At 37.3% G+C, this 27,443-nt stretch overlaps 3 protein-coding genes and 1 long non-coding RNA gene across 4 annotated transcripts in view; 2 read left to right on the top strand and 2 right to left on the bottom strand.

The window, feature by feature from the left end:
- Positions 1-27,443, bottom strand: part of LOC136253064 (long-chain-fatty-acid--CoA ligase ACSBG2-like) — a 205,277-nt gene that overhangs the window by 86,783 nt on the left and 91,051 nt on the right. The gene's annotated exons all lie outside the window — the stretch shown is intronic.
- LOC136253057 (uncharacterized) overlaps positions 1-27,443 on the top strand; it is a 126,767-nt gene that overhangs the window by 73,878 nt on the left and 25,446 nt on the right. The window contains exons 5-6 of the mRNA XM_066045647.1: positions 22,307-22,411; positions 24,594-24,692. Of these exons, the coding sequence (XP_065901719.1) occupies positions 22,307-22,411; positions 24,594-24,692 (204 nt within the window). The remainder of the gene's footprint in view (positions 1-22,306; positions 22,412-24,593; positions 24,693-27,443) is intronic.
- LOC136253075 (uncharacterized) lies at positions 1,865-4,142 on the bottom strand. Its single transcript, XR_010699940.1, has 3 exons — positions 4,047-4,142; positions 2,719-2,753; positions 1,865-2,188 (listed from the first exon to the last, which is right to left on the bottom strand). It is a non-coding gene; the product is annotated as an uncharacterized lncRNA (long non-coding RNA).
- Positions 5,167-6,214, top strand: LOC136252703 (uncharacterized). Its single transcript, XM_066045272.1, has one exon. The coding sequence runs from the start codon at positions 5,167-5,169 to the stop codon at positions 6,163-6,165; it is 999 nt and encodes a 332-aa protein (XP_065901344.1). The 3' UTR covers positions 6,166-6,214.

Raw genomic sequence — 27,443 nt, 5'->3', positions numbered from 1 at the left:
TTCAAAGTAAAAGGGATAAAGAACATATATATTTTTTATTTTGAACAATTTCCCTAATGGACTATATGATGGTAATACAAAAAAAAGCAGCATTATAGGTTTTATAGGTTAACAGAAATAATGAATTCTTTTGAAGAAAAAGGAACATGCCCATACTTAGAAAATGAAGAGCAGCTTTCTCGAAACAATTTACACAAGAAAACATGACAGACACACTATAAAACAGTTGAGAAGATTATACTTCTATGTGTAATTTTCTATTTAAAAGTGGTTTGTTCTAGTTACACTTCTTAGTGGTGCATAGCAACAAAATTACTCAATCACAACATAATTCATGAATCATACAAAACATGCTAAATTATAACTGATATTTACAAATCTAATTATCTAGCTAAACTAATAATAGCAATAGCGTGAATATCAACTAAATTCTATACATGCTTGATTAATTACCTATTTAGTTAGAATGGAATAGTATTAACTGCATGGCCTGGTTCTATATGTAGCATAACATCAACTTATTTAGACTATGCATGTAATGGTTTAAAGTGTGTACCTTTATAGCCATGACAAAAGGTGACAGCATGAGTGTGGGGTGAAGAGCAACAAAAAAACAGCTGAAAGCTTGTCCTGAAGTTCCTATGGCACCCACAAAAATAATTATTCGAGGGATAGAGACCTGTAACTAAAGTAACAGCTGCAGCTAGATGCACTTAGTCTACTCATTTGTCCAGAATTATTTGCAGAACACAGTGAAAAAGAGTACAACAGTATTATATACATAGCAATGAGCATTAAGGCCATATCTTATGTTTCTTGGATTATTTTACCCTCAAGGGTGACCCGGCAGGTCGAAAAAATTAAAGAATTGCACATTCATATTAATCAAGACTCACGGTAGTGAGTCGCGCGGCCAGTAAAGCAGAAACGCGCGTCGCAGACAATAAATGACGCGACCACTACGTGAGGATTTTACAAGAATGAACGTTGTCAAATTCGGCCTTCCTGTAATCCACCCGTCACTTACGCTATCCCTCTGAAACTCTGGAGTTGAACTCATCGTGTCACTAGTAACTACCACACAAGCAGTAAAGCAAATCCATGCCGATTGTTTCGTGATCGAGGTTGCCGACATCAAAGGGGAAGTTTCATTTATTTTTTTTATTTTTTATCGCATGCGGTTAGACACAACCGCAGGTGTATGCCTTGCGTTCCTTTGTGCATTCCGAACATTGATCGCCCTGTTATCGCTTCAGTATTCACTCAATCACCTCAAGATTCATATCATCGATTTCACCATACATGATTACCCTACAGTCGTGATTTCAGCACCAAACGAAGTTTCAGTCGTCCTCAGTCGACCTAGAGGCCAAATACAAATCCTAGATTGTTGTTTTCCGCTATACTCGCTTGGCATGTAGGGCAATGTGTCTTTAAACTGTTCTAAAAGTTTCGTTCAGATTGAAACATTTGTTTTCGAGAATGGCTAGTTTGAAATTTGAATTTAGTCGCCCCCACGTCATTTGCTCTCTAAGAATTTTACTCGGAATTTAAAGAATGACGCAGAGCACAACTGCGGTCACTGAGTATTGATGAACTGGCGCTCTATGTAGTTAATCAGTACATATAGCCACCAAGAAGTGTGCTGCCATAGATTATAGTCCATAGATATAATCTATGGTGCTACATACCATCCTTCGTTTTTGAAATTAGTCGCCCCCACATAATTTGTCCTCTAAGGGCGCGGCTTAAAGAATGACACAAGAGTACAACTGCGGTTACCAGTTGTTGACACAAGCTGTGAGTAATTAGCACATGTAGCTAGCTTAAAAGGAATCGAAGTGTGCAAAATCGCCTAATACAATTGTCACCATGCATTATTGCATTTTATAGCACCCCACACAAAATTACACATGTAATTACAACATACAGAGGAGACACATGAATACTAAACACTTTTCACAACAATAATGTAAGAATTGTACAATAATGACTGTAATATAACTGCTATGCAAATGTTTTCCAGTGGCCCGCCATGGTAGCAAGTCTCACATGACGGCATGTATATTCATCCAAACACAATGGGAGTAACGAGTAAGTATGATGACAACAAGTTGGTATGACTCCATTTGTAGAATCCAGATGAGTGGGTGTGGCTCCAGTATGTCTAAACAGTTAACAAACATTCCTGTTATAAATACGTGCTAGAGTTGCAATATAATAGTATAGTATTTAAATGCAATAATACATAGTCTCCATTGCATCACTATCAAACGACACTAAGTGGAGGATATTGTTGCATCTCTAATATGTACACTCTATCAGTACAACCTGTCTTAATGGCCACTAGTATAGAAAGACAACCACTCTTGAAAAGTCAATTCCAATTGAGAATTTATACACTGTTACCTGCTGAATGAGTGAAGGTGGCAATAAACAAGTTCCACCGTAATTTATACACGTGATCTGATCCTGTATATTCTGTCAGTGGATGAGATCCACTTGGCCAGGACAAAATGTGACTCAAGTGCCCTGGATGATCCATACTCAACCAACTTATGACCCAGTGGCACAATGGAACTGACTATTTATAGAGAATACAATTATATTTATTTCTAAGATGTGTGGATGTGTGGACACATTACAACACATTACATGTACATACAAGACATGCTACGTACTGTTTTAGTATTTCAAGTCACCACATTATACACGTACCAGTCAACAATGCTTCATAGTGCCCATCAGTAAACCTGAAGAAAAGTTACGAAAAATAAAAATTCACAAAAGTACAATGAAACATTATTAATATGGCAGGCTGTGGGACCAAAAAATTTGGCCTGAATAACAAGGTGGCCTTATTAATGAGGTCATAAGTAATGCTTAGCTATTTTGGGACCTACTAGAGGTGGCCAATATAATGAGGTGGTCTTATTAAAGAGGTGGCCACTAAGTGAGGTTTCACTGTACATATAGTTCACAATATTGTGAACAATATTAATGGTTAACAATATACACTGAAACCTGCAGGTCACTTCTTGTGGAAGATTGCTCTCTACACAAAATGACACATTCAGAGATGTATTTAGATGGATGATACAGTAACGCATTGTGACTTCAATACTCGTGATGTGTCACTGCTAGGCAGCAACCATATACACGGCACTGCCACATCGCACTTGCTCGTACACACAATTTTGCTAAAGATTTTACAAATTGATAATTAAGGGGTGTGGCAACTAGCTGTTTCGCTCCAAGACTGTGTGGCAGCTGTTTCCCTTCTGTACAAGCGGCCACCAAGACAGGTCCACTGTGGATGAAAGCCAGGCATTAGATATTTGGTATTTCATGTGTTGAAGACATTCCAGGGCTTCTGGTAGTCTCAAATCTCACCACAGTTTAACTCAGGCAGTGTTGTGGTCACCACTAAACTACTGGAATGCTGTGTTATGTTCATCTTATGCTTGGCTACTATATTGTAGAACTGAAATGGATACTCTGAAAAATATATCCTATGGATAACGACTTCATCACTTTCTTCATCAGGAGCTTATAAGGACCAATAGTGAAACTTTTTACACTTGGGGCTGACAGTCAACTGCCTATGTCTGAAGCAGTGCTTTTGGTGCTTTAACAGATTGGCTGCCCCCTTGCTGCCAGCACTCACTGTCTCATACGCTGTCATACACTAAATCCATCTCTATAGCCAGTTAGAACAGCATGCTTCTTACCTTTTTATAAGGCCACATAATGCAGCCACCTCTTTAAAAGGCAAGGTCAGAAAATTTTGTCCCTACGGCCTGAATAATGACCAGTTTTCACTGTACTATTAGTGATTAGTGATCATGGGGGATTATTTATTAAGATACTAAGATATACAAATGCTACAACCTCTAAATATAGCAGTAAATTTTTTACCCTGGTCCAATGTCTCGTAATAATCATGAGAGACTCTACTGTGACAAATACATGTTTATCATGATATGTGCTAATCGCCTTTTTACAATTAAGTTTTACAACACAAATACATGTATAGTTAAACTCACCAATTGCGACTAGATCCCTTCAACACGAAAAGACAAGTAATGAGACAACCTTGGAGACAACAGCCACACAAGCCTATTCTGGTGCGTTTATTTAGTAGTAGGCATTCCAGTATCCAAGATTTTTTAATAAAAAAATTCTCCGTATATTCCCCAATAGAACCTTGGCACAAAATGACAACTCGTGTTTAACTTGGGATTGCTCTGTCATCTGAGCTCCAATGAGGATGAAAATCGCTGTGGGATTTGTCCACACGCTGATCATCATGAAAATCTTAGTTTTATCGTGTGCGTTAAATATAAGTACATTTTGTGTTGTTTTGTAATCTTTTCAAGCCTTGTAATATATGTAGAATACTTTAAAACTTAAAAAAACGTATTGTCGGGTGGAAGGTAGTCACTGGTGCTTACTTTAAAGTGCGTAGTTACTTCACTCGGGTTAGCGATTTTCAGCTCCAGAGCAATTTTCTGATGGCTGAGTCATCAGCTCAAAAGTATGAACCACTTCAAAGTTGGCATAACAATGCCATAATTGAACCACAACTCCACCTTAGGTATTGTTGCATCATTGTGGCACCTCCACTTTAGTTGTTTACCTTTATAAGTTGTTAACTTGATGTTTTTACCAACTTGTTGCCTATATGGGTATACACCATTGTATTGAGAAGTGTGCAATAGGTGAAGCATATTTGCTCGCCACAAAGTATACAAAGATCGCTGAGATCCAATAGGACCTGAAGTTACTCTCATTACATGTACAAACTTGCAGCTAGAAGCAACTGCAGTTTCAAGATAGTCCAGATTGCTAGATGGCTTCCTGATTCAATTGTGCCATTTTTTCCTTTAAAATGTATGGGGAGCCCTGGAGAAAAAATGTACCTTTTTTTAGTTTTTAAGCACTGTGCATGCCAAAGTAACTAATTCCAACCCAACAAACTATATATTTCTGAGATCGGCAATCAATACTCTATCTATTGAACATATAAAAAGCCTGTTTTTCCAAAATTTAAAAATCGGGCTGGAATGCCCATTAGTAGTAATATAAATTTTAAAGGCGTTTATTTACAACAGGATATAATTACGCACCCCTCTCTCTCTGCCATGTCGTTTCGGTGGGCTCGGTATGGGTGACCCTACAGCTTTCTGTGAATCTCAGTTTGATGCTTCCCTGCAAATTACTGCACCATTAAAAGACTTGATTATTAGTCAGGTAGCACATGCTCATCCCCCAGATACTCGATCCATCAAGGCTCAGGTTCACCAACACCGGCGTGAGGCTTCTAAGAAACGGGCTCTTGAGATCAGAAATGGTCTCTCTCCACAGCTTCAAAGAGCTATTGATCTGAATAGTGAACCTGGAGCCTCTTCTTGGCTTCTGGCTTTACCACTGCAAGACCAGGGTTACCATCTGACAAAGCAGGAGTTCTGGGATGCTCTTCACCTGCGTTATGGATGGACTTTACTGAATACTCCTAGCCACTGTGTGTGTGGCTCGCCTTTCACTGCTGATCATGCAATGATCTGTCGACATGGTGGTTTGACTTTTGTTCGCCACAATGACCTGCGTGATACAACTGCTGAATTACTTTCAAATGTTTGTACTAATGTTGCAATTGAGCCACCACTTCAATCCCTGAGTGGCGAAGAACTTACCCCTCGATCAGCTAACTGCCAAGATGATGCCAGGGCTGACATTCATGCACGCGGATTTTGGGGGTGGCGGCAAAGTGCCTTTTTCGATGTAAGGGTTTTTCACCCAAACGCACAAAGCTACCGCAATGTTTCGATACCATCTGTGTATAGGCGTCATGAGATGCAGAAGAAGAGGGAGTATGGTGACCGTGTCCGTGAGGTGGAGTTTGCATCTTTTACTCCATTGGTGTTTGCCACAACTGGGGGCATGGGGAAGGAAGCCATCACATTTTATCGCCGGCTTGCTGAGCTCCTTTCCAAACGTAGTGCTTTATCATACAGTAGTACTTTGGCGTGGATTCGCTGTACCCTGTCTTTCTCCCTGTTGAGGTCAGCGACGATGTGCATCCGTGGAAGCCGCTCCATCTCGTTTAGATCACCAGATGCTTCCCCGGAAATGGGCCTAACAAATGGCCCTAGGGACTTTTAGATGTCCCGCTTTTCAGTTCTTGTCCAGCACGTTTGTCTCTTGTGCTGGGGGTGGTAGGAAAAGGCATTACATCTAGCCCGGGAAAAAAATTATAAAAAAAAAATTACGCGCCCCTCTATTGTCTCTGTACATACTTGCCTTTTCTTTACTATTCTCATTTCATTTCACAAGATCTCTTGGCAACGGCGTAGCTTCTTCACTTGAATTAGTCAATGCTTGAAGTAGATCGAGATACTCTAATAGAACAGTCACATTTCTACAAGTGCCATATTTTTATATTGTAAAGTCTGTAAGTAGCTAGTAATTTAAACTATACAATCCGATGCTAAGCAGAAGTTGTAACTATGCTAAATATTGATTGCTGTGTTACAGTTGTTTTGTGACTGCTCTAATAGAGTATCTTGATCGTTTCAATTCAGTACAAGATGAAAGGCAAAGTGTTGTTAAGGGTTTACTAGTTAAAATGGGTGTTAGTTGACTGCAGTTGCATGCCACTAACAGGGCCGTCCAGAGAAATTAGAGGGCCCAGGGAAAAGAGTTAAAGAGGCGCCCAGGGGCAAGGAAGGGTCTAGATCCTGACTGCTCTATTAGAGTATATCGATCTTTCTTTAAACAGGTATTCAAGTGGCCCCTTTCGGGCTGTGGCAGGGGGCAAAATACCCCAGTTACCCCCAATGTGGGCGGCCCTGGCCACTAAAATGACAGTTATATTTTAATATTCTGTCACTGTAATCTGGGGTTTCTGTCAAAACCATGGAAACTCACCTACTATTATCAACAGTGCATTGCTTATTCTAACAAAAAGTATTGAAATTCCATCCAAAAACAGCTTATAGCTGTAAAAAAAGTGCGCGTCCAAGTAAAGCAGAGTTAACTGCGACAAAAAGTAATGATATCATAATGCGGCCATGTGCGAGGTGTGCAAGTTGTAAAATTAATATTAGCTAATCAGATAATACAATGTTATTGTTAAAGTGTTAATGAGAACTATGTGATGCTGCTAGTTTTTAAGTGTGTGAGCATCTTCATAAATGCCACATAAATTTAATTCTCAATAAAGCAATGTGTATAGATTCTCTGATAGTAATAAATAGTTTGAGTTTGGCCGCCTTTCCTGTATACAGCAATGCTACGAACAAAGGAAAGGTGGCCAAACTCAAACTATTTATTACTATCAGAGAATCTATACACATTGCTTTATTGAGAATTAAATTTATGTGGCATTTATGAAGATGCTCACACACTTAAAAACTAGCAGCATCACATAGTTCTCATTAACACTTTAACAATAACATTGTATTATCTGATTAGCTAATATTAATTTTACAACTTGCACACCTCGCACATGGCCGCATTATGATATCATTACTTTTTGTCACAGTTAACTCTGCTTTACTTGGACGCGCACTTTTTTTACAGCTATAAGCTGTTTTTGGATGGGTATATATATATATATATTAGAGATCTTGGAGATTTGTGTTTTTGTAGCCAAAAAAAATTCACTCAAAAAACCACCTTCACAACTTCATTCTGGCAAATTGGTAATATTATCTGGGAAAACCGGTCTTATCGCCTATTTAAAGGTATCTAGAAATATCAGTTTTAGTGTGCTTTAACTCACCAATGGTTGAAGCTATGTGTACCAAATTTTTGCACATTTTACACCAATTCCTTACTTTCCAGAGCATCCACTGTGCGAGTAGCCAACAACTAAGTTTCCAGCTATTTTAGATAGTTTTTAACCGAGGTTGACTGTATCAGACGAGCTGCAAAAGGAATGGGAGGTGGAGGCCTAGAAGGTGGGCAAGATGGTGTTCAAAAATTGAAAAGGAAGGAGTAGGGATGAATGAGGCCAAGTTTTAGGCCATTGAGGTCTCAAAATTGGCTAAAATGAAAAAAATTCAAAGCAGAGGTACTTATTAAACACCATAGAGCTGTACAGGCACATACAGTCATCCCCAGGCTGATCAGAGCTCCATTAAGGCTCCACAATACACGTACGGATCGCCACTGGGCTTGGGAAAAGCAACCAGCAAAATCAGACCACTCAAGTCTAGCTGATTTTGATTGTGGAATTAGATGGTTTATTCATGTAGTTTTGTGTCCTGGGTGAAAAATTGAATCAGCTGACATGGGTGATAAGACCGGTTTTCTCAGACTGGGTCACATATTACATGGTTAAGTATAACCAAGCCAAAAGTTCCTTCGGTCCGATCCTAAAAGCTTCCAATAAATTGTTACAAAAAATCAATGAAATTTTTTACTGATTAACTGCCTGCCTGATGCCTTCAGGCAAATGTAGCTCAATAACGGCCAAGGCTATGGGCTTGATTTTTTCACTGTTTGATGTTGCTTCATCCCAAGACGTGCCTTTTAGCATACTGCAGTACTTACAATGCACGCATCATGGACTTAACTTTGTCCTCCTTTGTGTCCCATCTCATTTAGCTGACAGCCCAAGGTGTCGATTTGCAATAACGTGATGCATGGCTTCCCTAGAGTATGTTTGTAAATGGGAACCGTCCATATTTTACGTGGTGACTGGACTGATTGTAGATGATTCTAACACTGTTCTTCGTTTGTAATGCTGTGTAACGGGCTGAACATAGCTGGAAGCGAAGCGTAATGGCCGCTGCACTTTCAAGGCAGTATTTCATAGTTGGGGTTGTGCAAATTGTCATATTTTCATGGTGACTGGATTGTTGCAGAGGCACTTCTTCTACTGTTTATTTTTTGTTTGTAGTGCTGTGTAACGGGCTGAACATAGCTGAAAGCGAAGCATAATGGTCACTGCACTTTTGAAGCAGTTTTTGCTAGCTGGGGCATGCGTTCTGACGAAACATTAATTCTGGTGCCATCCTTTCTTTTGATGCAGTATACGTGGGTTCATCAGTCTAACAATGTTACAAACAAACAATTTTAAGGAAAAATTAGAAATTTTATGTTTGATTAGGGATCATAGAAAAAAATTGGGAAACAAGGGTGGTTGCCTACACCTGCAGATATACTAGCGAATATTTAATCCCTAATCCAAAGCATACCCAAGATTAAGACTGAATTAGGGGTTAAATGTTCACTAGTATATCTGCAGGTGTAGGCAACCTCCCTTGTTTCCCAAATCTTTTTTGTCTCTATGATCCCTAATCAAACTTAAAATTTCTAATTTTTCCTTAAATTTGTAGATTTATAACAATATTGTGTATAGACTTCCAGCAGCAATAAATTTTATGATCAGTGTGCATCTTGAAGTACATGTGTTAAAGTTAATGAGTTAACATACAGAGAATTGAGTTAACATTTAAAGTTTTAAAGAGACCTGCACCATCGGTATCAGAGATTATAAAATATCACAAATATACGTAGTTGGTGAACTGTACCTATTAAATCATTCTCCAAGTGCTGATCATTCCGTAGCTGCTTCCTTCAAGGAGAACAAGTTTATGAGGTAGGTGATGTTTCCTTGTATCAGTTTCCATTATACAATGAAAACACATTCTTCTATGGGACTGGGCTGCTGAACTGGATGCAGAATCCGAACTTTCAAAATATATACAACAATGTTTACAGTTAAACAATTTACAAACACTAATGAGTGCATCAATGGACACCTTGTGAATGCCAATAAACTTTTCGTCTTGTGAATCACTATCATCTTTTCTTTCTTCTTGAAATTCCAGAGTGACTTTTCTAACTAGCAACCCAAATATCTCTTCGCAGGGTCACTTCACTATTGTTCTGTTTTTAATGATGACTATACCTCATTTCAAAACAACACTCAACAATTCGTGAAGCATAGTGTCAGTTTCATCTGCCATGCTGAGCTCATTTGAGGTAGGCCACACAGCAAATTTGATTAAATTGCCAATAACCATTTGTGCGATGGGAGTTCAAACTTTTGTTTTAATTTCTTAAATTTTTGCTTCTTATGCTGTACAGGGGCCTCGATTTGTTTTCACACACTTTACAAAAATTGCTATAAAACATGAACACGTAATTTCCTTTGGCACAAATGAAGGGCATAATTATAAAGGTGAATTCATGTGCCTAGTTTGCTGTGAATCTGATGAATAACCAAGAAGGAGTTATAAGCTTTTTATTCATGTAAAAAGATCAAACTTCTGTCATGGCTACAGAATAAACCAAGTATGGGAATAACTTGAAAATTTGTGTGTACATAGGCTGATCATTGTAGCAGTGCATATGCATAGTTTAAATAGCAATAGAGTTACAGCTACAAAAAAAATATAAACCAAAATTAAACAACTGTAAATTCATGTGATTGAGATACTCTAATAGAACAGTCACCACAGGGTAAAAGGTTACATACACAAAATATGTCAAATAAAACTTACCTGAGTTTGAACCAGGGTTCTCCATACCTAACACCTACATCCTCATCTGAACCACTGCTATCTTGGCTGATTACTGCAAATTCTAGTGTATATCTGCTTATAAATAAATGTTTATAATTTCATAGATCTACCAATAGAAGTACTAGATTTTTGTATAAAATACTATGTATGTTCTATTGGAAGTCCTTAAAAATGTGCATGCACTCTATTAGAGTAGTACAATAATATTGAAATCATGCAATACAATACATTTTTTAAAAAAATTTGTTTAACCATAAGGGTAAGGTAATTACAAAAGGCAAATGCCTATAGGAGTATATAACACCTACAAAACACAAGATACAAAAACAGAGAACAACAAACATTACAAGGACATTAATACAATACAGAACAAATAACTAAATACTGTAGAAAAAAAGTGTTATAAAAATTTATGCAACTCTCGTCTAAAGTGAGACTGATGAGGAAGAGAGAGAATATCATGCGGGACAGAATTCCATAAAAATATACCATTAACAAAAATGAAAACCTATAAGAGTTTATTGATGACCGCTTACGCTGAAACGAAAGGGAGTGAGATATTGTACAAGAATTGGTAAATGAAAAGGAGCTTGAAGAAGGTAAGGAAATGTGGCAGTGATAAATATCATAAATGGTAATATGGTAAGATACTTCCGATGAGTAGAAAGAGATGGCCAGTGAAGCTTGTGACAACATTCACTAGATGACTTTGACCATGTGAGACTATGACAGTTGTACCTGCTGCCACACACCCAACGAGCCCCACCATTTTGGATTTTCTCCAGAGCAGAAATGTTTTTCTGAGTGTGAGGATTCCAAATGGTACCTGCATAATTTAAAACTGGTGGGACAAGTGCTCTGAATGCCTTCCTCTTGGCAGAAGAATTACATGTGTACATGTTACGACCCAACAAATTTAAAGTTCAAAAAGCTTTCAATGAAACATGCGAGACATGTTTATTCCAAGATAGTTTAGAGTCTACAATAACTCCTAGATACTTGACAGATGACGAACACTGAAGAAGATGGTTTTTCAGGTAGTAGGAATGATGGATAGGAGAACCTTTATTAGAAATACACATTTCGAAGGATTCAGCCTCATTTGCCATGTGGAACACCAAGATGACGTTAAATCCAGATCTTTTTGTAAATTTTTACAGTCAGCTGTGCAACGTTGTCTGCAAAAATCTTCGTAGAAGATGAGACAACTGATGGGAGATCATTGATATATAAGATAAAGAGCAAAGGGCCTAGGATAGAGCCTTGTGGTACTGCAGATAGGACATGGACCAATCCGAAGCACAACCATTGATCACTACACGTTGCTGCCTAGTAGTAAGAAATGATGAGAACCACTTTAGCATAGATTTGCCAAAACCGTAAGCTTTAAGTTTCAGTAAAAGGCATTGATGAGACACGGAGTCAAAACCTTAGCAAAATCAATGGAAATACAGTGGGTACAAAGACGATTATATAGGTTAGATGCCCAATCATTAACAGCAAAACAGCAGCAATGAGGTAGTGGAGCACTTTTTACGAAACCCAAACTGAGCATCACAAAGAACTTGATGAGTCTCCAACAACTCATAAAATTTGTTGAAAATAATCCTCTCCAGCACTTTAATGATAGCACAAGTTAAACTGATTGGTTGATAATTGCTAACAAGATGTTTAGTACCTTTTTAAAAAACAGGAGTGATGTTTGCACGGACTCAATCAAGGGGAAGGACACCATCGGCTAATGATTTGTTAAATAAAGCAGCAAGAGGGATAGCAAATTCTACAGCACCATCCTTCAGCAGACGAGGACAAATGCCATCAGGCCCACAAGCTTTGCTAGTATCCAATGCAGACAATTCAGCACATACATTGGAAGGAGACACTGATAAATGATCAAAAGTAAACCCAGCAACCGTAGGAAGGTGCAGTTTTGGTACATTAGAAACATCTTCCTTAGTGAAAACAGACACAAAGTATTGATGAAATAAGTTAGCCTTTGCAGAATCTGAGGTTACCACCTGATCTTTATAATTAATAGCAAGTATGGGATTACGACATGCTCTAATCTTGTTGATCCAGTTCCAGAAGGGCTTAGTTATTTGATGAAGACAATCAGTGATCAAATCAACAAATGCTTTGAAGTCAAATCTTGTGGCAGCACGCACCTTATTTCGCAACAGATTGTACTGGTGTTGGCGGGAAGATGAGAAAAATTTCTTAAGTTTCCTGTAGCATAATCTCTTCAGTCTTATTAACTGTATTGTGGATTCAGACAACCAATTTTTTTTTTTTTTACGCCACCAGCAAACTTGAGTTACAGAATCTTGCACAACAACAAAGAAAAGATCTTTCCACTGAGACCACCATACATCAATATCATCTGCTTCAGCCAGGATCCAAGGTACGGACAGAAGACATTTGATAAGTCTGTCTTCAATAATCATCATGTATCTGTATAGAAAAGAAGAAATGTGAGTAAAAAAACAAACCCCAGCGTCACTGGTTATGGGGCCTTATAAAGTTTAAAAAGAAATGAAATCCACACAAAAACAACCAAGCTGTGAAAAAATGATGCAGGCTCAAAAAGCCTGGGTGAAAAAATTGTAAGGTGGCATGACTGCAATGGTGTCAATGCTAATAAATTTTAATAGTGGCTGCATGCATTGTTAAAAATTATTAGAATTAACATCATTGCAACCATTTCTTGGCCACCACATTTGATTTCACAACCTTTTTACAGGCTTTTTAAGACTGCACCATTTTTCACAGCTTGCATGGCTGTTTTTTTTTGTGTGTGTGTGTGTGTGGATCTTAATATCTATGAGTCTTCAGCATGTTATTAAAAACCTACATGCAGCAAAATATTACTGATTTTGTTTCCTTTCATGCTTAAATTATCACTTTTATGGTTGGCAGCCATTTTATCAATTACCATACCAGCTGAATTGCCAGCTTGTGACAAACAAAATGGCACCAATCAAATTTTGATCACTTTATTCATTGTTATAGTAGATCGGCATAGCACCAGAAAAATGAGCAATTCATGCACTTTGTGATACAATTATGAATGTTCCCACACAAATCATGCTCCTAATAACATATGTTTTTTGATATTCTGCCATCACGGATTTAACCTTTGTTGAGTTTTATTCATTGAAAATTAATCATTCTGTCTTTATCTCCCTGAGGCATTATTTTACACTGTTAAAACATGGTATCAAATAAAAGGTGTTGATCTAAGGACTATACTGACTTTTGTTTGAATTTAGTATCTCATTTGACTACTAAGTTATGATCATTTTTATAAGTCATAAAATTCTTTGCCCTTGGGGTGTAAACTACTAATGGGCAAGTAATTCATAGAAATTCATGGACTAATGTAAATGATGATAACTTTGGAATGCAATCACATATTGACTTCAACTAAAAGCCGAGTAGTTTGTTTTAGTAGCACCTTTAATTGGAATTAATCTATGCAAAATTATGCCTCAGGGAGATAAAGACAAAAACAATGAATTTTCAATACAAAAATGGCTGTAAAGGTCAACCAAGGTCAATATACAATGGCTCTATATCAAAAAATATATATGTCACAAAGAGTACAACTTATATGTGACCGGGCCTGCGATAATAGGGCATGTGGGCACATGATTTTTACCTGCTTTTTCACACTTTCATCACTCATAACATTTTGTATCATTATGCTATGGCATTGCAATTTTCAGCTGTTAGTACGTACTTAATTGGCACCATGATGCAAGTTACAGAATGGAAATATACTTTTCCAGTACTGAGATATGACCTGTAGTATGATGGGGTGTAGTTTGTGCCCACATGCCCTGTTTTCGCAGGCCCGGTCACATATGGAAAGTTTTATAATTGTATCCAAATTGCACAACTATTACACTCTGCCACTCTACTATTATCAAGAGTATATAATGGGGAGGGAGAGTATCGAACTGCACTATAGGCTGTGAAAAATGAGCCCGTAAAGTAACCCGCATACCTTCGTTTCTTCTCGTAAACCTGACCACTGTTGATTGCTCAGATTTAACACCTTGAATGTTTTAACGGGTGGTCCGTATGGAACCGCAATGGCTGAAATTCCATCTAGATGTGTCATTTTAACTAGTAGAACTGTTGAGGCAAGGCATGGGATGGCGACCATGATGAAATCTCTACCATGATGAAATATCGACGTCGCTCGACCATTTCTATGTTTGTTTTCCAGGTTAGCTGCTTCTGTCTTTATCTTTGTATGGTGAGTTCCTCTGCGTAATGTGCCATACTTTTCTCAAATACACCATTCTTTAACTCAGTAGTCACATGTACAAAGTGCACCCACTGCACTTATAATTAGTCACCAATCAACACAAATCACCAAATCATTTGAACGATGCCATAGGACTTTATGGGCTCATTTTTCACAGCATAAACGTTACTAGACATCATTACTGTGCCACACATAATAGAATCTATGGCTGTAGTACTAAGCAGGGCTGGAGCCCATGGTGACATGGTGATCACTTTTCAGCTACTCAGTTGAATTCAGTTGTAAACTAATAGAGCATGGTGTTTGAACAGGCCTGATGATGGTAGCTCAAAGAGATTCCCCCTCGCAACCTGTGATCAGACCTCAACTTGACTGGCCATTGATTGACGGAGAACTATTTTCAATCATCTACCCACTACGGGAGACTCTGAATAATGACACTATATCCACAAGATCCCTGTTTGAGCAGGCTGTTCGCATTGCTGTCTCCTGCTCATACAGAATTTTTAATTCTAGAGCCTCCCCGAACTGGGATCTATTGGTTTGCCTAAACTGAATTTTTCTGTGTGCTATAATTATTATTTTTGTATTGTAATTTAATAGTGTAAGTCTTGCCAGGGCTGCTGTATACTGTCCATCCAGTCTTGGTACCCCTGAGTCTAGACCCCTGTACTTAAGTTGTATTTTGTCTTAACCAAACAAGACGTCTCTTCCTCTCTGTCATCGTAATATACTCTAATAGAGCATTCAGTACAGATTATAGCCACTGTTCTCATTACACTGCCTGGTCTAAATCATTTACATTTATGTTAATTGCCATTGCATTACTTTTCAAAAGTTCCAATGAGTAAACTGTATGGTATTGCATTGAGCTAATTGATCATGCATATCATGCATTAGCAGTTACAACCAATAATGTAGCCTCTCAAAGCATAAATTTCCTTGAGGGATCATGCCCCCAGTCTTCCTAGCTTGACATGCTTAACACATGCAGTTGAGCATCACATGAAAAAGATAATCTCTGACTTGAACATCACATCAGATCAATAAAAAGTATAGTGTGCAAGACTATGACCTCCATTGCAGTCCATGGATGACCTGACCACTTAAAATACCTCCGAAATAAGTTGACTGTGTTGAATGCAATTAAACTAGTCTAATAATTGAAGCATGGGAGCTATACTGTAGCATTAACTAAGCTGGAGCATTACTTATGGCACGTAGAAAAATGCTCAGAGTCCTTTTTCCATCCAACCAGATAGTCAACCTGCAAATGATGTACCATCCATACTTGAAAGCATTTGTGAATAAGTTGAGTGAGAAACAGACCCTTTCGATTAGGTCAATGTATAAACTTTGCCTCAGTAAAATTTTTTTCCTGGCTACGCCACTGGTATCCATGATCAAATTAACTATTTAGTACAATGACTACATTAATGTGTAAAGCACACTAGCATGCAAAGCATGCTGGGGAAATGCCACCCAGGAAACTATTGAAAATTAGGCCCTCTAAAGGTGAAACTGAGAGTGTTTTAGCAGCTTTTCAGTAGAAAATAATGGAATTTCAGTTTATCAAAACACTTTTTCATTAAATCAAGACTGATTGCAATATGCATTGAGTAGCTATCATGCATGCATGATAATCTGTTCATTTGTAGCTACCAAGCATTTAGATATAGCTAGCTATATACCAAAATGCATCAGCTTCTCTTCAACAGCCTCAATTGTCTATCTTACTGATAAAAAAAAGTTGTTGGATCCCACTGGAAAGTTGGAGTATAGATTATTTCACACATCATGAAGCTGGAAGATTGTGGAAAATGCTTACCCCAGCCTCAACATCAACAGATTCAAGGCAGACTCTCTTATGTAAAACTAGACTATCATCTTCTAAAGACCATCTGGGATTCATCAACATTGGGTGACTATGACTATAAACTACACAAGTTTGACTGTTGCAGTCTGCATGAAGGATGCTGTTTCTAAATACTTCCATGATCAAACAAAGCCAGACAATAGGGGAAGCCTTTGTGGGATAATGTGTGGAAGAAACATATATAGCTAAACTGAGGCACAAACATGTTTAGCTAAGTAGTAGTGGTATTGAACGTCACAATTGTTAGTATGCATGCTCCTTAGCCTAGTGACACTTTGAGGTTAGCCTTAACACCAATAAAGTGTACTGAAAAGCAGAATGCAGTGAAGGGTACTAGTAGCTATTAGCTAGTCCACTGGAAATCCTTAGCAAAGTGCAACTATATTTGCATGTATGGGGTTTCAGAATTTGTTGTTGTGATAGTCAACTTATTTCTAGATCTGGGTTATGAAGACTGGTCTACAAATACCAGCACCATAACCCACAGCATGGAATCTAAAGAAGGTAACTGGTACAGATTTTACATTCATAGACAAAACTGCCTTATAAACTTGCAAAATACCAAAAGACTACAGTTTGCTAAATGGCTGAGTTGGTAACTACGTACATGTTATACTGAAGCTGATAACTCTAACCAATTAAACCAAATAACACTTTTTGAATAATATAATAAATTCATTTTAAAATATAAAATCCACACTAATCACGTCTATACCCATAGTGGAAAACACTGCTAATCATCTGAATAAAACAAAACCCACAATTAAAACTTTTGTAACTAAAGATGAACCCACAATCAAAACCCTTTTTTGAATAAGTCTTGAGGAAAAGGAAGCTATACACTCCTGGAACAGAGTTGAACAATAGGTATAGTTACATAGACATTATTTATGTTGGTAGTGATGCATAGTTCCTGAAATAATTCTGCTTTGATACACATAAAAGATTTAGGGTTTGATTGGCCAAGTACTAACTTAGAAAGGAAAGGGAACAAATTTACTGTTTCATCAAAATTCTTGTTGTACCATTACTGAAACCTATACAACTCAATAATGGATAAATCATGACATGCTTGATTTTTTCATCTAGATGTTAGTAGTCAGCCCAACACATTTATTGTAGCAAACTGTAAAAGACACAATGTCGCATCAAGGATTTCAATTTGTCTTCTTATTTTTACACATAATTATGAAGTTGTATAGACAATAGTTTCTGTGGTTTTGTTATCAGTGGTAGGTACAATGAAAGCAGACTCATCAATATTTTTTGCACAATGCCCATTTGTTACAGTTGAAGTGAGTGTATTAAATGCAGACAAGCTGTTGCATATTGTCCTCCATATCATATGTAAGGCTGTTAATGAGCAGAAAAAAGCTGAATGTAATAGTAGTTTGAAACAGCCATACGCTTTGCTTGCTGGTATCTGGGGTAAGCATTTTGTCATACAATTTGTAGCCTAGTATAATTATTTGTATGCCGCTACCAGGCCACCCATTGGTGGAATTCATTATCAAATGTTCTTAAGGAAACAACTCTCAAACTTTTAAATTACTCCAAGTTACACTTTGTAAATTTTAACTAATATTTTATGTGCTTTTACTGTGTTTGTGTTATTGTTGTTTTTGTATGTTATAGTTAAAGCACTGCCACACATGTGTACAGATAATACAGCTTGAGAGGGTATCGAGAGGCTAATACAGTGGTAATGAGGTGAAGTTGAATGATGTATTTGCCTTGAGACACCCCCGAGTGCTGTATTTTGCACACACACACAAGTATAGGCAGTGTTTTAAGAATTATATTGTACTTCCTGGTTGTCTTGCTTGGAGCAATTGGCTTGAGTACCCAAATCACTTCTGGTGACACTATCAGTAAGTTGTCATGCAATCTATTTGTAGCCATAGAATGAACTGGTAGGATTATAGTTTGGCTAGTTTTAGCATTTTACAGAGTCACGCATGTGATCTTTTATGCTGTCTGTGTGGGGTTGTTACTTTGACTTTTGGCAATCAGGCTATCAGTGAGTGTTCATGTAATACTTTTCTAGTTGTTGAACAAGCTGGTAGAACCAGTTTGGCTAGTTTTAGTGATTTACAATGTCACACGTGTGATCAATCATGCTGTCTGAATGGGATTGTTTTTGTAACATTCCTTACACAAATTTTCTGCATAACTACATGTATACTGTGTTTTCCCAAGTGTATTGTATTTGCTCGATTGTTCACTGTATTAACTGCATAACCTGTACTGTATAGCTCATACAGTACAATTGTGCAGTTACGTAATTGATACTGTTTTGAAAATACAGTAGTGGTGGCACTTTGATCCTCCCACACATAATATAATATGTGACCAGATTTTATGTTCCAAATTGCACATCAGGCAAAATCAAACTAACACCGCCAGTGGATAGATACACTATAATCATACTACCAGATTTGTCCCTTGCTACTATTCAAACTACTCGAGGGTGGTTTTAACAGACATCTTTTCTGGGTGGTATAGAGAACTCAAATGGTGGTTTCAGACCTTGTGAAGGGCCTGGCTTGGCAAGAATCAGTGGTTTACTGGTGGATGGCCTGATAATGTTGGCCAAATGATTTTCTGTTGATTTTGCTGCATATCAGCCAATAAGATGCCAGCACAACCCTGTAATCTCATGTATAGACTTCAATCGTGGTCTGCCTCCATTTTGAAATCTTTCTTTTACCCACCCTACCATCCCTTACCCTCCTCCCCTTTGTAATAGTCATGATACTGCTTCACTTGTCCATACAGCAGCTTGGATTTTCTATCTAATTTGGTGGAAAATTCTACAAGCAGTGCTACAAGTACTGATTCAGAAAGTATTTTGAAAGGTAACAGATTGATGCACATCTTCTGTAAATTTCATACACATGCTTGCCATCCTCGGTGATCTTTGCTGACTTGAATTCTTTACAACCGTTTATCTCAAAATTTCTATTATGCGATTTGGAATGTTTTTTTTTCTGAAATTCAGTCACATGTGGTGTACTATTGTGTTGCAATTGTAACTGTACTGGTTTTGTGTTTTTGTACCCCAACATGGAGGAATGATTATTGTGAATTTAAATAATACAGTACGATAGTACTGCAAAGTAGAGACCACAAAGTTGTAGAAGTGGTCCATGACAAACATCACTCAAAACCAGCCTCACTGTTCCCTGATGATGATGAAATAGTATTGGTTAGGTAAAACTAAGTCCAGAAATGCCTTCAGATTGACCAGAAATAATTTCAACAAGTTGCTACAATTTTTTATTATAATTATGAAACAATTTTTTTTTAACCGACTGACTGACTGACTGACCAATGCCTTCAGACAAGTGTAACAGCTAAGACTACAGGCTTGACTTTTTCACTGTTCGACATTGTTTCAGCCAGAGAGGTGCCATTTGGCATACCGCAAAATATATAATAATGCATTTTTCATGGATTTACTGTACCAGTGTCCTCCTTTGTGTTCCATTCATCTTGCAGGCTGACAGCAAAAGGTTTTGATTTGGCTGTAGCACATGATGGCTTCCCTTTGTTACAGAAATCATCCATATTTTTATAGTGGCTACTGTGATTGCAGAGGTGTTTCCGAACATTTATTATTCTTAATGCTGTGTAGAGCTGGGCGATATACCGGTATTGTTAGTAATCTGTGATATTTAAGTCATACCAGTTTCGATACCGCCTGTTTTTTTTTAATACTACCATACCGTCTGGGCACTATGGCCTCTTTGTGGGCTTGTTTCATCCCATATTTAGAAGGGGGCAATTGGAAACAGTGGAAATGTAAAGTGGAAATGGAAAACGGAAATGGTCAAAATCATCAAATAAAAGTACCCTAGAGTAAAACCTCTGTTTAGTGTCCACGTCTTAAAGGTCACCTTCTTATAAAGACCGCCTCTGTACAAAGACCACATTACAATTAGTTCTCAAAGATGGCTAAGGTCACCTTTTATAAATATCACCTGTTTACAAAGACCATCTCTTCACATTGCAATAATAGCTAGGTTCCAAACATTCTATGTCAGACCACTTTATCAAAACAGCTAAAAAGACTAAGATCTTCATTGATTCAGTAGGTTGTAGTGTACTAGCTACATTGGGGTCACTTGCGTGGAATATTTTAGTATGACATATTCTGGTATGGAGTATTATCTATGCTGGTACAAACTAAGTGATGATGGTATATGACTTGAGTGAAGTGTGGGCAAAGAGATGACATTAATATGAGTCATAAAATACATGTTTGAAGCTATATGAGGTAGTCTTTATCAAAGGTGACCACATAGTGGTCCTTAACCACCTTTGAGATCTGTGGTCTTTGTACAAAGGTGGTCTTTATAAGAAGGTGGTCTTTAAGAGGTGGCCACTAAACAAGGGTTTTACTCTAGGGTACATTTATATGGCAATTTGACCTTTCCTGTTTTCCATGTTTCCGGTTTCCATTTCCACTGTTTACAATTGCCTTTTAGAAGGTAACCAGACATGTGACAATGTTTGTAGGCAGGTGCTGATATAGTCAGCTAACCAAACTATGTAAACATGTTTGTTTGTGGTAATTTGTACCTGAGCTACCATGGGTATTTGGTGCTTTTGTTGAGGTAATTGGCAGTTACTTTAATACCAATGGCTTTTACATTAATACTGTGATATTGTGATACTTTTTATGGATGGTATACTGTTTGCTATTTTTCAATACCTCCCAGCACTAATGTTGTGTAACAGATTGAACATAGGTGACAACGAAGCATTATGGATACATCCATTTTCAGGCGATAATTGGTAGCTGGCGCATGTGGCACCATTTCTTTTGATGCAGAATGCATGGATTCATCAGTCATAGTCATAGTAATTTCATTTTACAGAAAATTTAACAAACAAAAATACACAAAAAATAGGAATTTTCAACTAGAGTAGGGACCATGGTACATCACAGAAACAAGCTGTAGTAGTCCATGATATCAAATCACTGTAAACAATAAGAAGTGATTCCTACTGTGCTCAAGATATCATAACGGAAATGTACAGTAGGGATATAACACTTTTTATTGTTTTACTGTAATTTAGTATCGTGGACTACTCCAGTTTATTTCAGTACTTTTTATCGATGTGCTATGGTCCCTACTTTAGTTGAAAATTCCAATTTTTTCTGTACTTGTAATAAATCATAATTATGCCATACTTATCTTTGATGGCACAGCTCAGTAGTGATTAATAATAAGTTACAAAAGTTAGCTGACATGTATGAAAATTTTACAAGCTAGCAGGGATCATTACAAAGTGCTGAAACAAGGGGATATGTAAACTTAATCCCTATATTAGACATTGCTAGTCTATATAGAGACTAAAATCAGGATTAAAATTACACATCAGGTGATGATCTCCCTTGCTTCAGTAATCTTTGTTGTATGTCTCCTACTAGGCTATAAAATTCAATATCATCCTTACACTGGCAGCTATAATTGGTTTTTGTTGGTATCAGTTCTAGTGGATTTCCATACTACTACTTTAATGATATGTACACAGAAAATTTTATATGTGTAGTGCTTGTTGTCATGTGATCCTTTTGATGTTTGTGTTGTCATGATGTTATTATTACAGGAGCCAGAATGTGATGAACTACTAACAGCAGCTAAAGCCGGTGATGTTGTTACTGTGGAGAGATTAATACATACCAGATACATTGATGTGAACACTACTGACCCAGTTAGTACATTTTATGGTGTAGTGTCAGTGTGTGACTGATAGTAGTAGTGAGGGTTGTACATGTAGTGAATGGGTGATGTTTACCAGTAGTAGGTGATGGAACAATGATAGTTTTAGATATTTTAACATAATTGGGAAATAAATTTGTAAATTCATGTGATGAAACAAGTTGCAATGAACTTTTATGTGCATTATAGAATTAGAGGTGTTAAAGTCTAAGCACTGTAAATTTAATCACCATAACAATGTGAAAATAGTTTAGTTAACAGTTCACTACATTTTATTAAGTTTATATACTACACTATAGTCAGTTCATGTCTCTAAATAACTTTTGTTACATAGGCCAGCTGTCAAACCATTATGGAGTGATGGTAATGCCAGAACTGTTTGTCAATACAGTGTATTATATGAATAAGAACAAGTAACTAAAGAGTGATGAGGCTTTAAACATATCCCATACATTTAGTGTGGATGTGTAAACATAATAACACATGTTATAAAACTATTGATAGTGAACATGTGTACATGTTCACACTCTTTGATATTATTGGTTTTGGTAGGTGTCAGGCTTAAATAATTGTTCAATGTGATAGGAAAATTAAGCAACTAAATATTGACAGATTTAATATTCTGTATACAGTTATACATAATGATGTTTGCACTTCTGATAAATTTACATTGCTGGTTTATAAACTATTACCATATTTAATTTGTTAATTAAACATCTTCAACAGTAGCCAGACTTGAGTAGTGCCACAATTCATATTTAAAACGTACATGAAAATATTTGGAATTTTCAAGAAGAGTAGGGACCATAGCACATCGATAAAAAGTACTGAAACAGGTTGGAGTAGTCCATGCAGTAAAACAATAAGAAGTGTTATATCCCTACTGTGTTCAAGATACCATAACGGAAATTCACAGTAGGGATAGCTACAACACTTCTTATTGTTTTACTGTGATTTAATATCATGGATTACTCCAACTTGTTTCAGTACTTTTTATCAATGTGCTATGGTCCCTACTCTAGTTGAAAATTCCAATTTTTTTCGTGTACTTGTTTGTTAACTGTTTTTGTAAATAATTTTGTTATGACTGGTGAACCCACCCATACCGCATCTGAAATGGCGCCGCAGGCCCCAGCTATATAAATCATCGTCTGAAAAGTGAAGTATCAATTACGCTTCATTGTCAGCTATGTTCAACCCGTTACACGGTGTTTCGAATCTAGACCTGTTCAGAAAGCACCTCTACAATCCACGCATACCAAAGAAGTGCCCCAATTTTATTAATTATCGTCTGAAAAGTGAAGTATCCATTACGCTTCGCTGTCGGCTATGTTCAACCCATTATACAGCAATAGAATCAAGAACTGTTTGAAAAGCACATCTGCAATCAAAATAGCCACTAAGAAAAAATACAGACAATTTCTGGTTCGAAGGGAAGCCATCACATGCTATCGCCAAATCGATACCATTCTCTGTCAGCAAAGATGAATGGGACACAAAGAAGGACACTGTTAAGCCCATGAAGAATGCATTGTACGTACTGTGGTATGCCAAAAGGCACCTGTCGGGCCAAAGCAACGTTGAACAGTGAAAAAATCAAACCTGTAGCCTTAGCCATTATCGAGTTACGCTTGTCTGAAGGCATCAGTCAGTCAGTTACTTAATCAGTCAGTCACTAGAAAATTCCATCTAATAAAACTTTTTAAAATTCCGTAGCAACTTGTTAAAAGTGTTTTGGGTCGATCTGAAGGCTTGTTTGGGATTAATTTTACCTCACCAATACTGCCTCATCGTTATCAGGGAAAATTTAGGCTGCATGGTTTGGGAGTGATGTTATTTTGTGGGCCATGCCTACTACTTTGTGGTCCCTACTATACAGTTACTATCATACTGTATGATTACTGTATGAGCTAAAACATTGTTTTTGAGTAGTGCATGTTCGAATGTGAATAGTTACCACACTAAATGCCACAATGTTTAACCACATCTAAATAGTACGTATGTCTAAAAGATCATAATATTATTCAACCACAGAGAATTAAGAAACTTTTCCATAGATTATGTTGAAGTTGTTTTGTTGTTCACACATAACATATACTTGGTTATTTGAATGATCCAAAGATGGTGTGTTATAATTGATGAAGTCATATCATGTTACTTATATACTATTGCAGTGGGGAAGGACTGCTTTACATGATGCTGCTGGGGAGGGACAAGTTCAACAAATAGAAACACTGATCAGATTAGGAGCAGATGTGAATGCACTGGATAACGTTAGTTAGTATGTGTGTGATGAAATAAGTTGAAGTGTTAGTGTTACTAGTAAGAAACACAATTCAATGTAGTAAGACACAACTATCCTACCAGTGTGTTAGTGTGTAGTGTAGTAAAGGTGTAGTGTGGTATGAAGAATCATGTGACCCATACACTAGTTTATACTACACTACAGTCATGCTCACCCAGCCCCTAAATAACTTTAATTGTTACATGGGCCAGTTACCAAACTATTTAGGAATGCTTAAAAGCCCTCTAAGTTCAATAAAGTGCTTTGTATGGGTAAGAACTAGCGAGTGATGTGATTGAGGCTTTATAAAAATATCATATACATTTAGTATGGACAACTCAGGTGTGCATACATGTTCACTCTCTTTGATATTATTGGTTTTGGTGGGTTTCAGGAGTGTTGCGTTATTGCTTTTTATTGTATTAGCAAATTGCTTAAATAAATGTTCAATGTGCTTGGCAAAGCCACAAATTATTGACATATTTTGTATATGGTTATACATAATTTTGCAATCCTGTAAATTTCTTTTCAATACATTGCTGGTTTATAAACTATTACCATATTTATTTTGTTAATGCAGCACTTCAATAGTAGCCCTACTTAACCCACTCACTGCCAAATTTGTAGAGGCTCTAATCTACTGTTTCTAATCTGCTATAACTTACACACCATACCATATACTGTAATCCTATAAAACGATCTATCAATTTACTTGCTATAGAACAAGGAATTAGATTATGAAGTTGTTGTTTACATAAGAGCAACCACAAATCCATTATATAACTTTAAAGTATGAAAATTGATCTAAGTGAAACCAAACGTGAAATTTCACTACTTTACAGGCTAGCACTATTTATAATAATACAATAAATATCACTAACCTGTTTATAATAGAAGCGATTATCACTAAGTCAGGTTTTCTAGCATTTGAACTAGTGCGCATGGGCATACAAGCACGAGGTCACTGTTTTGAGGCATACAAAAGTAGCAACACACCACTCCAACCTATATAATCACTCTCCTTACTGTTTCTCTTTATTAGCAGTGCTACTATCACGTCCAAGAATCATCTACAATGCTTGTTATTGACATTCCGAAAGTATGCGATTGCATCATCTAACCGCGCAATAGTGCGCGAGAGACCGGTTATCCTTGTTCCCATTCACTTAAGGGCATGCCTACTACAGGATAAGCGCAGGAGCTACTTAAATGCTCAACTGAAGTTTCAGAGCATTTAGAATGTGATGCTACGGGCGTTTATAATCGAAACCGCCGGTGAGAGGGTTAAGTAGTGCCAAAATTGATATTAAAATTACTGTACAAGCTTAAAGATTATTTTGAGTATTGAGTATACATAGTGGTCAAGTTTGAACAGTTACCACTCTAAATGCCATGGTGTGTAACCACATCTATATAGACGTTTTCCAGTATAACGAAGTTGTCCGTAAAATCCGGAATTAGTCACATTGGTAGGCAACGTAACAATGGCGGCGCTCTGTGAAGCCAAGGAATTACTTTTCCGAGGCCAGGAGCTGGTTGATGAAGAAGTAGAGTTGCTTGCTACATTGTTGCAGAAGCTGAAGGTGCAAGAATTGAAGACGCTCGCTAAGGAAGTTCACGTTCGTTTAACTGGTTCCACTAGAAAGGATGACATTATCGATCGAATTATGGGGATGGCTCGTATTGGTCTTTGCAGTGTGGAAATCCCGAGTCGGATGATATCACCACCATATCTTACTTGACTGAAGAAACAAAGCGCGTCCTTCGCAGCCTGCCATCTTTTGTGAGTGTGACTTGGTGGGAAAAGAAGTTGTCTGGAATACTGATGGAGTTCACCTTAATGAATTTGGTAGTATATCTTGTGTATGGAAGGGACAAGACGTTTGATATGCAAAGCATGAATGCGTACAGGCAGTTGAAAGCCTTTAAGTTCTTTTATGACAGCTTTGTAAAGAATGTATGGCTGTATCAATGTCCTGTCAGCAATGATTTGAATTTGAGAGTCCTGTACTTCAGAGCCTATGCATATCATTCCCTGTCTTGTGAAACTCCACTCGAGGTGTATGTTGCAGTCAATGGTGACAATGGCTGGGAAATGTTCTTGTGTATCAGGGTAAGTGACCAGTGGGTGTAATGCACCTATAATTGTATCGCCCCACTCTCTTGGGCATAGGTGGAGCTTTACAGGGGAAAAGTATTGGACATCTATTCATTAAGTGCCCAAGTATTTTTGTTTTTGTACTTTCTATACAGCACCAAATAATCCCCATGTTGAAACTAGGCCTTATGCTATGTCAAATCCCCACCATAGTCCCATATATATATATAATAGTTTAAAGGCAATACAATGATAGGTGCGAAATTAATGTATTATGTACACTATGTACTGTATAGGTTAGATCTGGCATGCAATCACATTGCAGCTCTTTTGTTTTTTTATTGATTATCATGCTAATGATGAGGAATTGCCATCAGAATTATCAAAGACTTTGCAACCTATGGCTTGGCATCAACCGCCAAAGAAAATCATTTCTCCAGAATGTGCATGGAATATGAAATTTGTGAAACCTAGTCATGGTGACACCCCTAGATCTGAAACACAAGAAGTTAGTGAAATCAAGAGAAGCTCATTTGATCCACATTTACCAGAACATCGCGTTAAAATTGATCGAAACCATTTACATTTGTTATTGACAGATTTGCAGAATTCTGTACCCAATACAGGCCTACAGCAGTTTTG

Source organism: Dysidea avara, chromosome 4, assembly GCF_963678975.1.
Source record: "Dysidea avara chromosome 4, odDysAvar1.4, whole genome shotgun sequence".
Classification (NCBI taxonomy): domain Eukaryota; kingdom Metazoa; phylum Porifera; class Demospongiae; order Dictyoceratida; family Dysideidae; genus Dysidea; species Dysidea avara.
The sequence above is the reverse complement of the archived record's forward strand: the minus strand, read 5'-3'. Positions and strand labels throughout refer to the sequence as shown.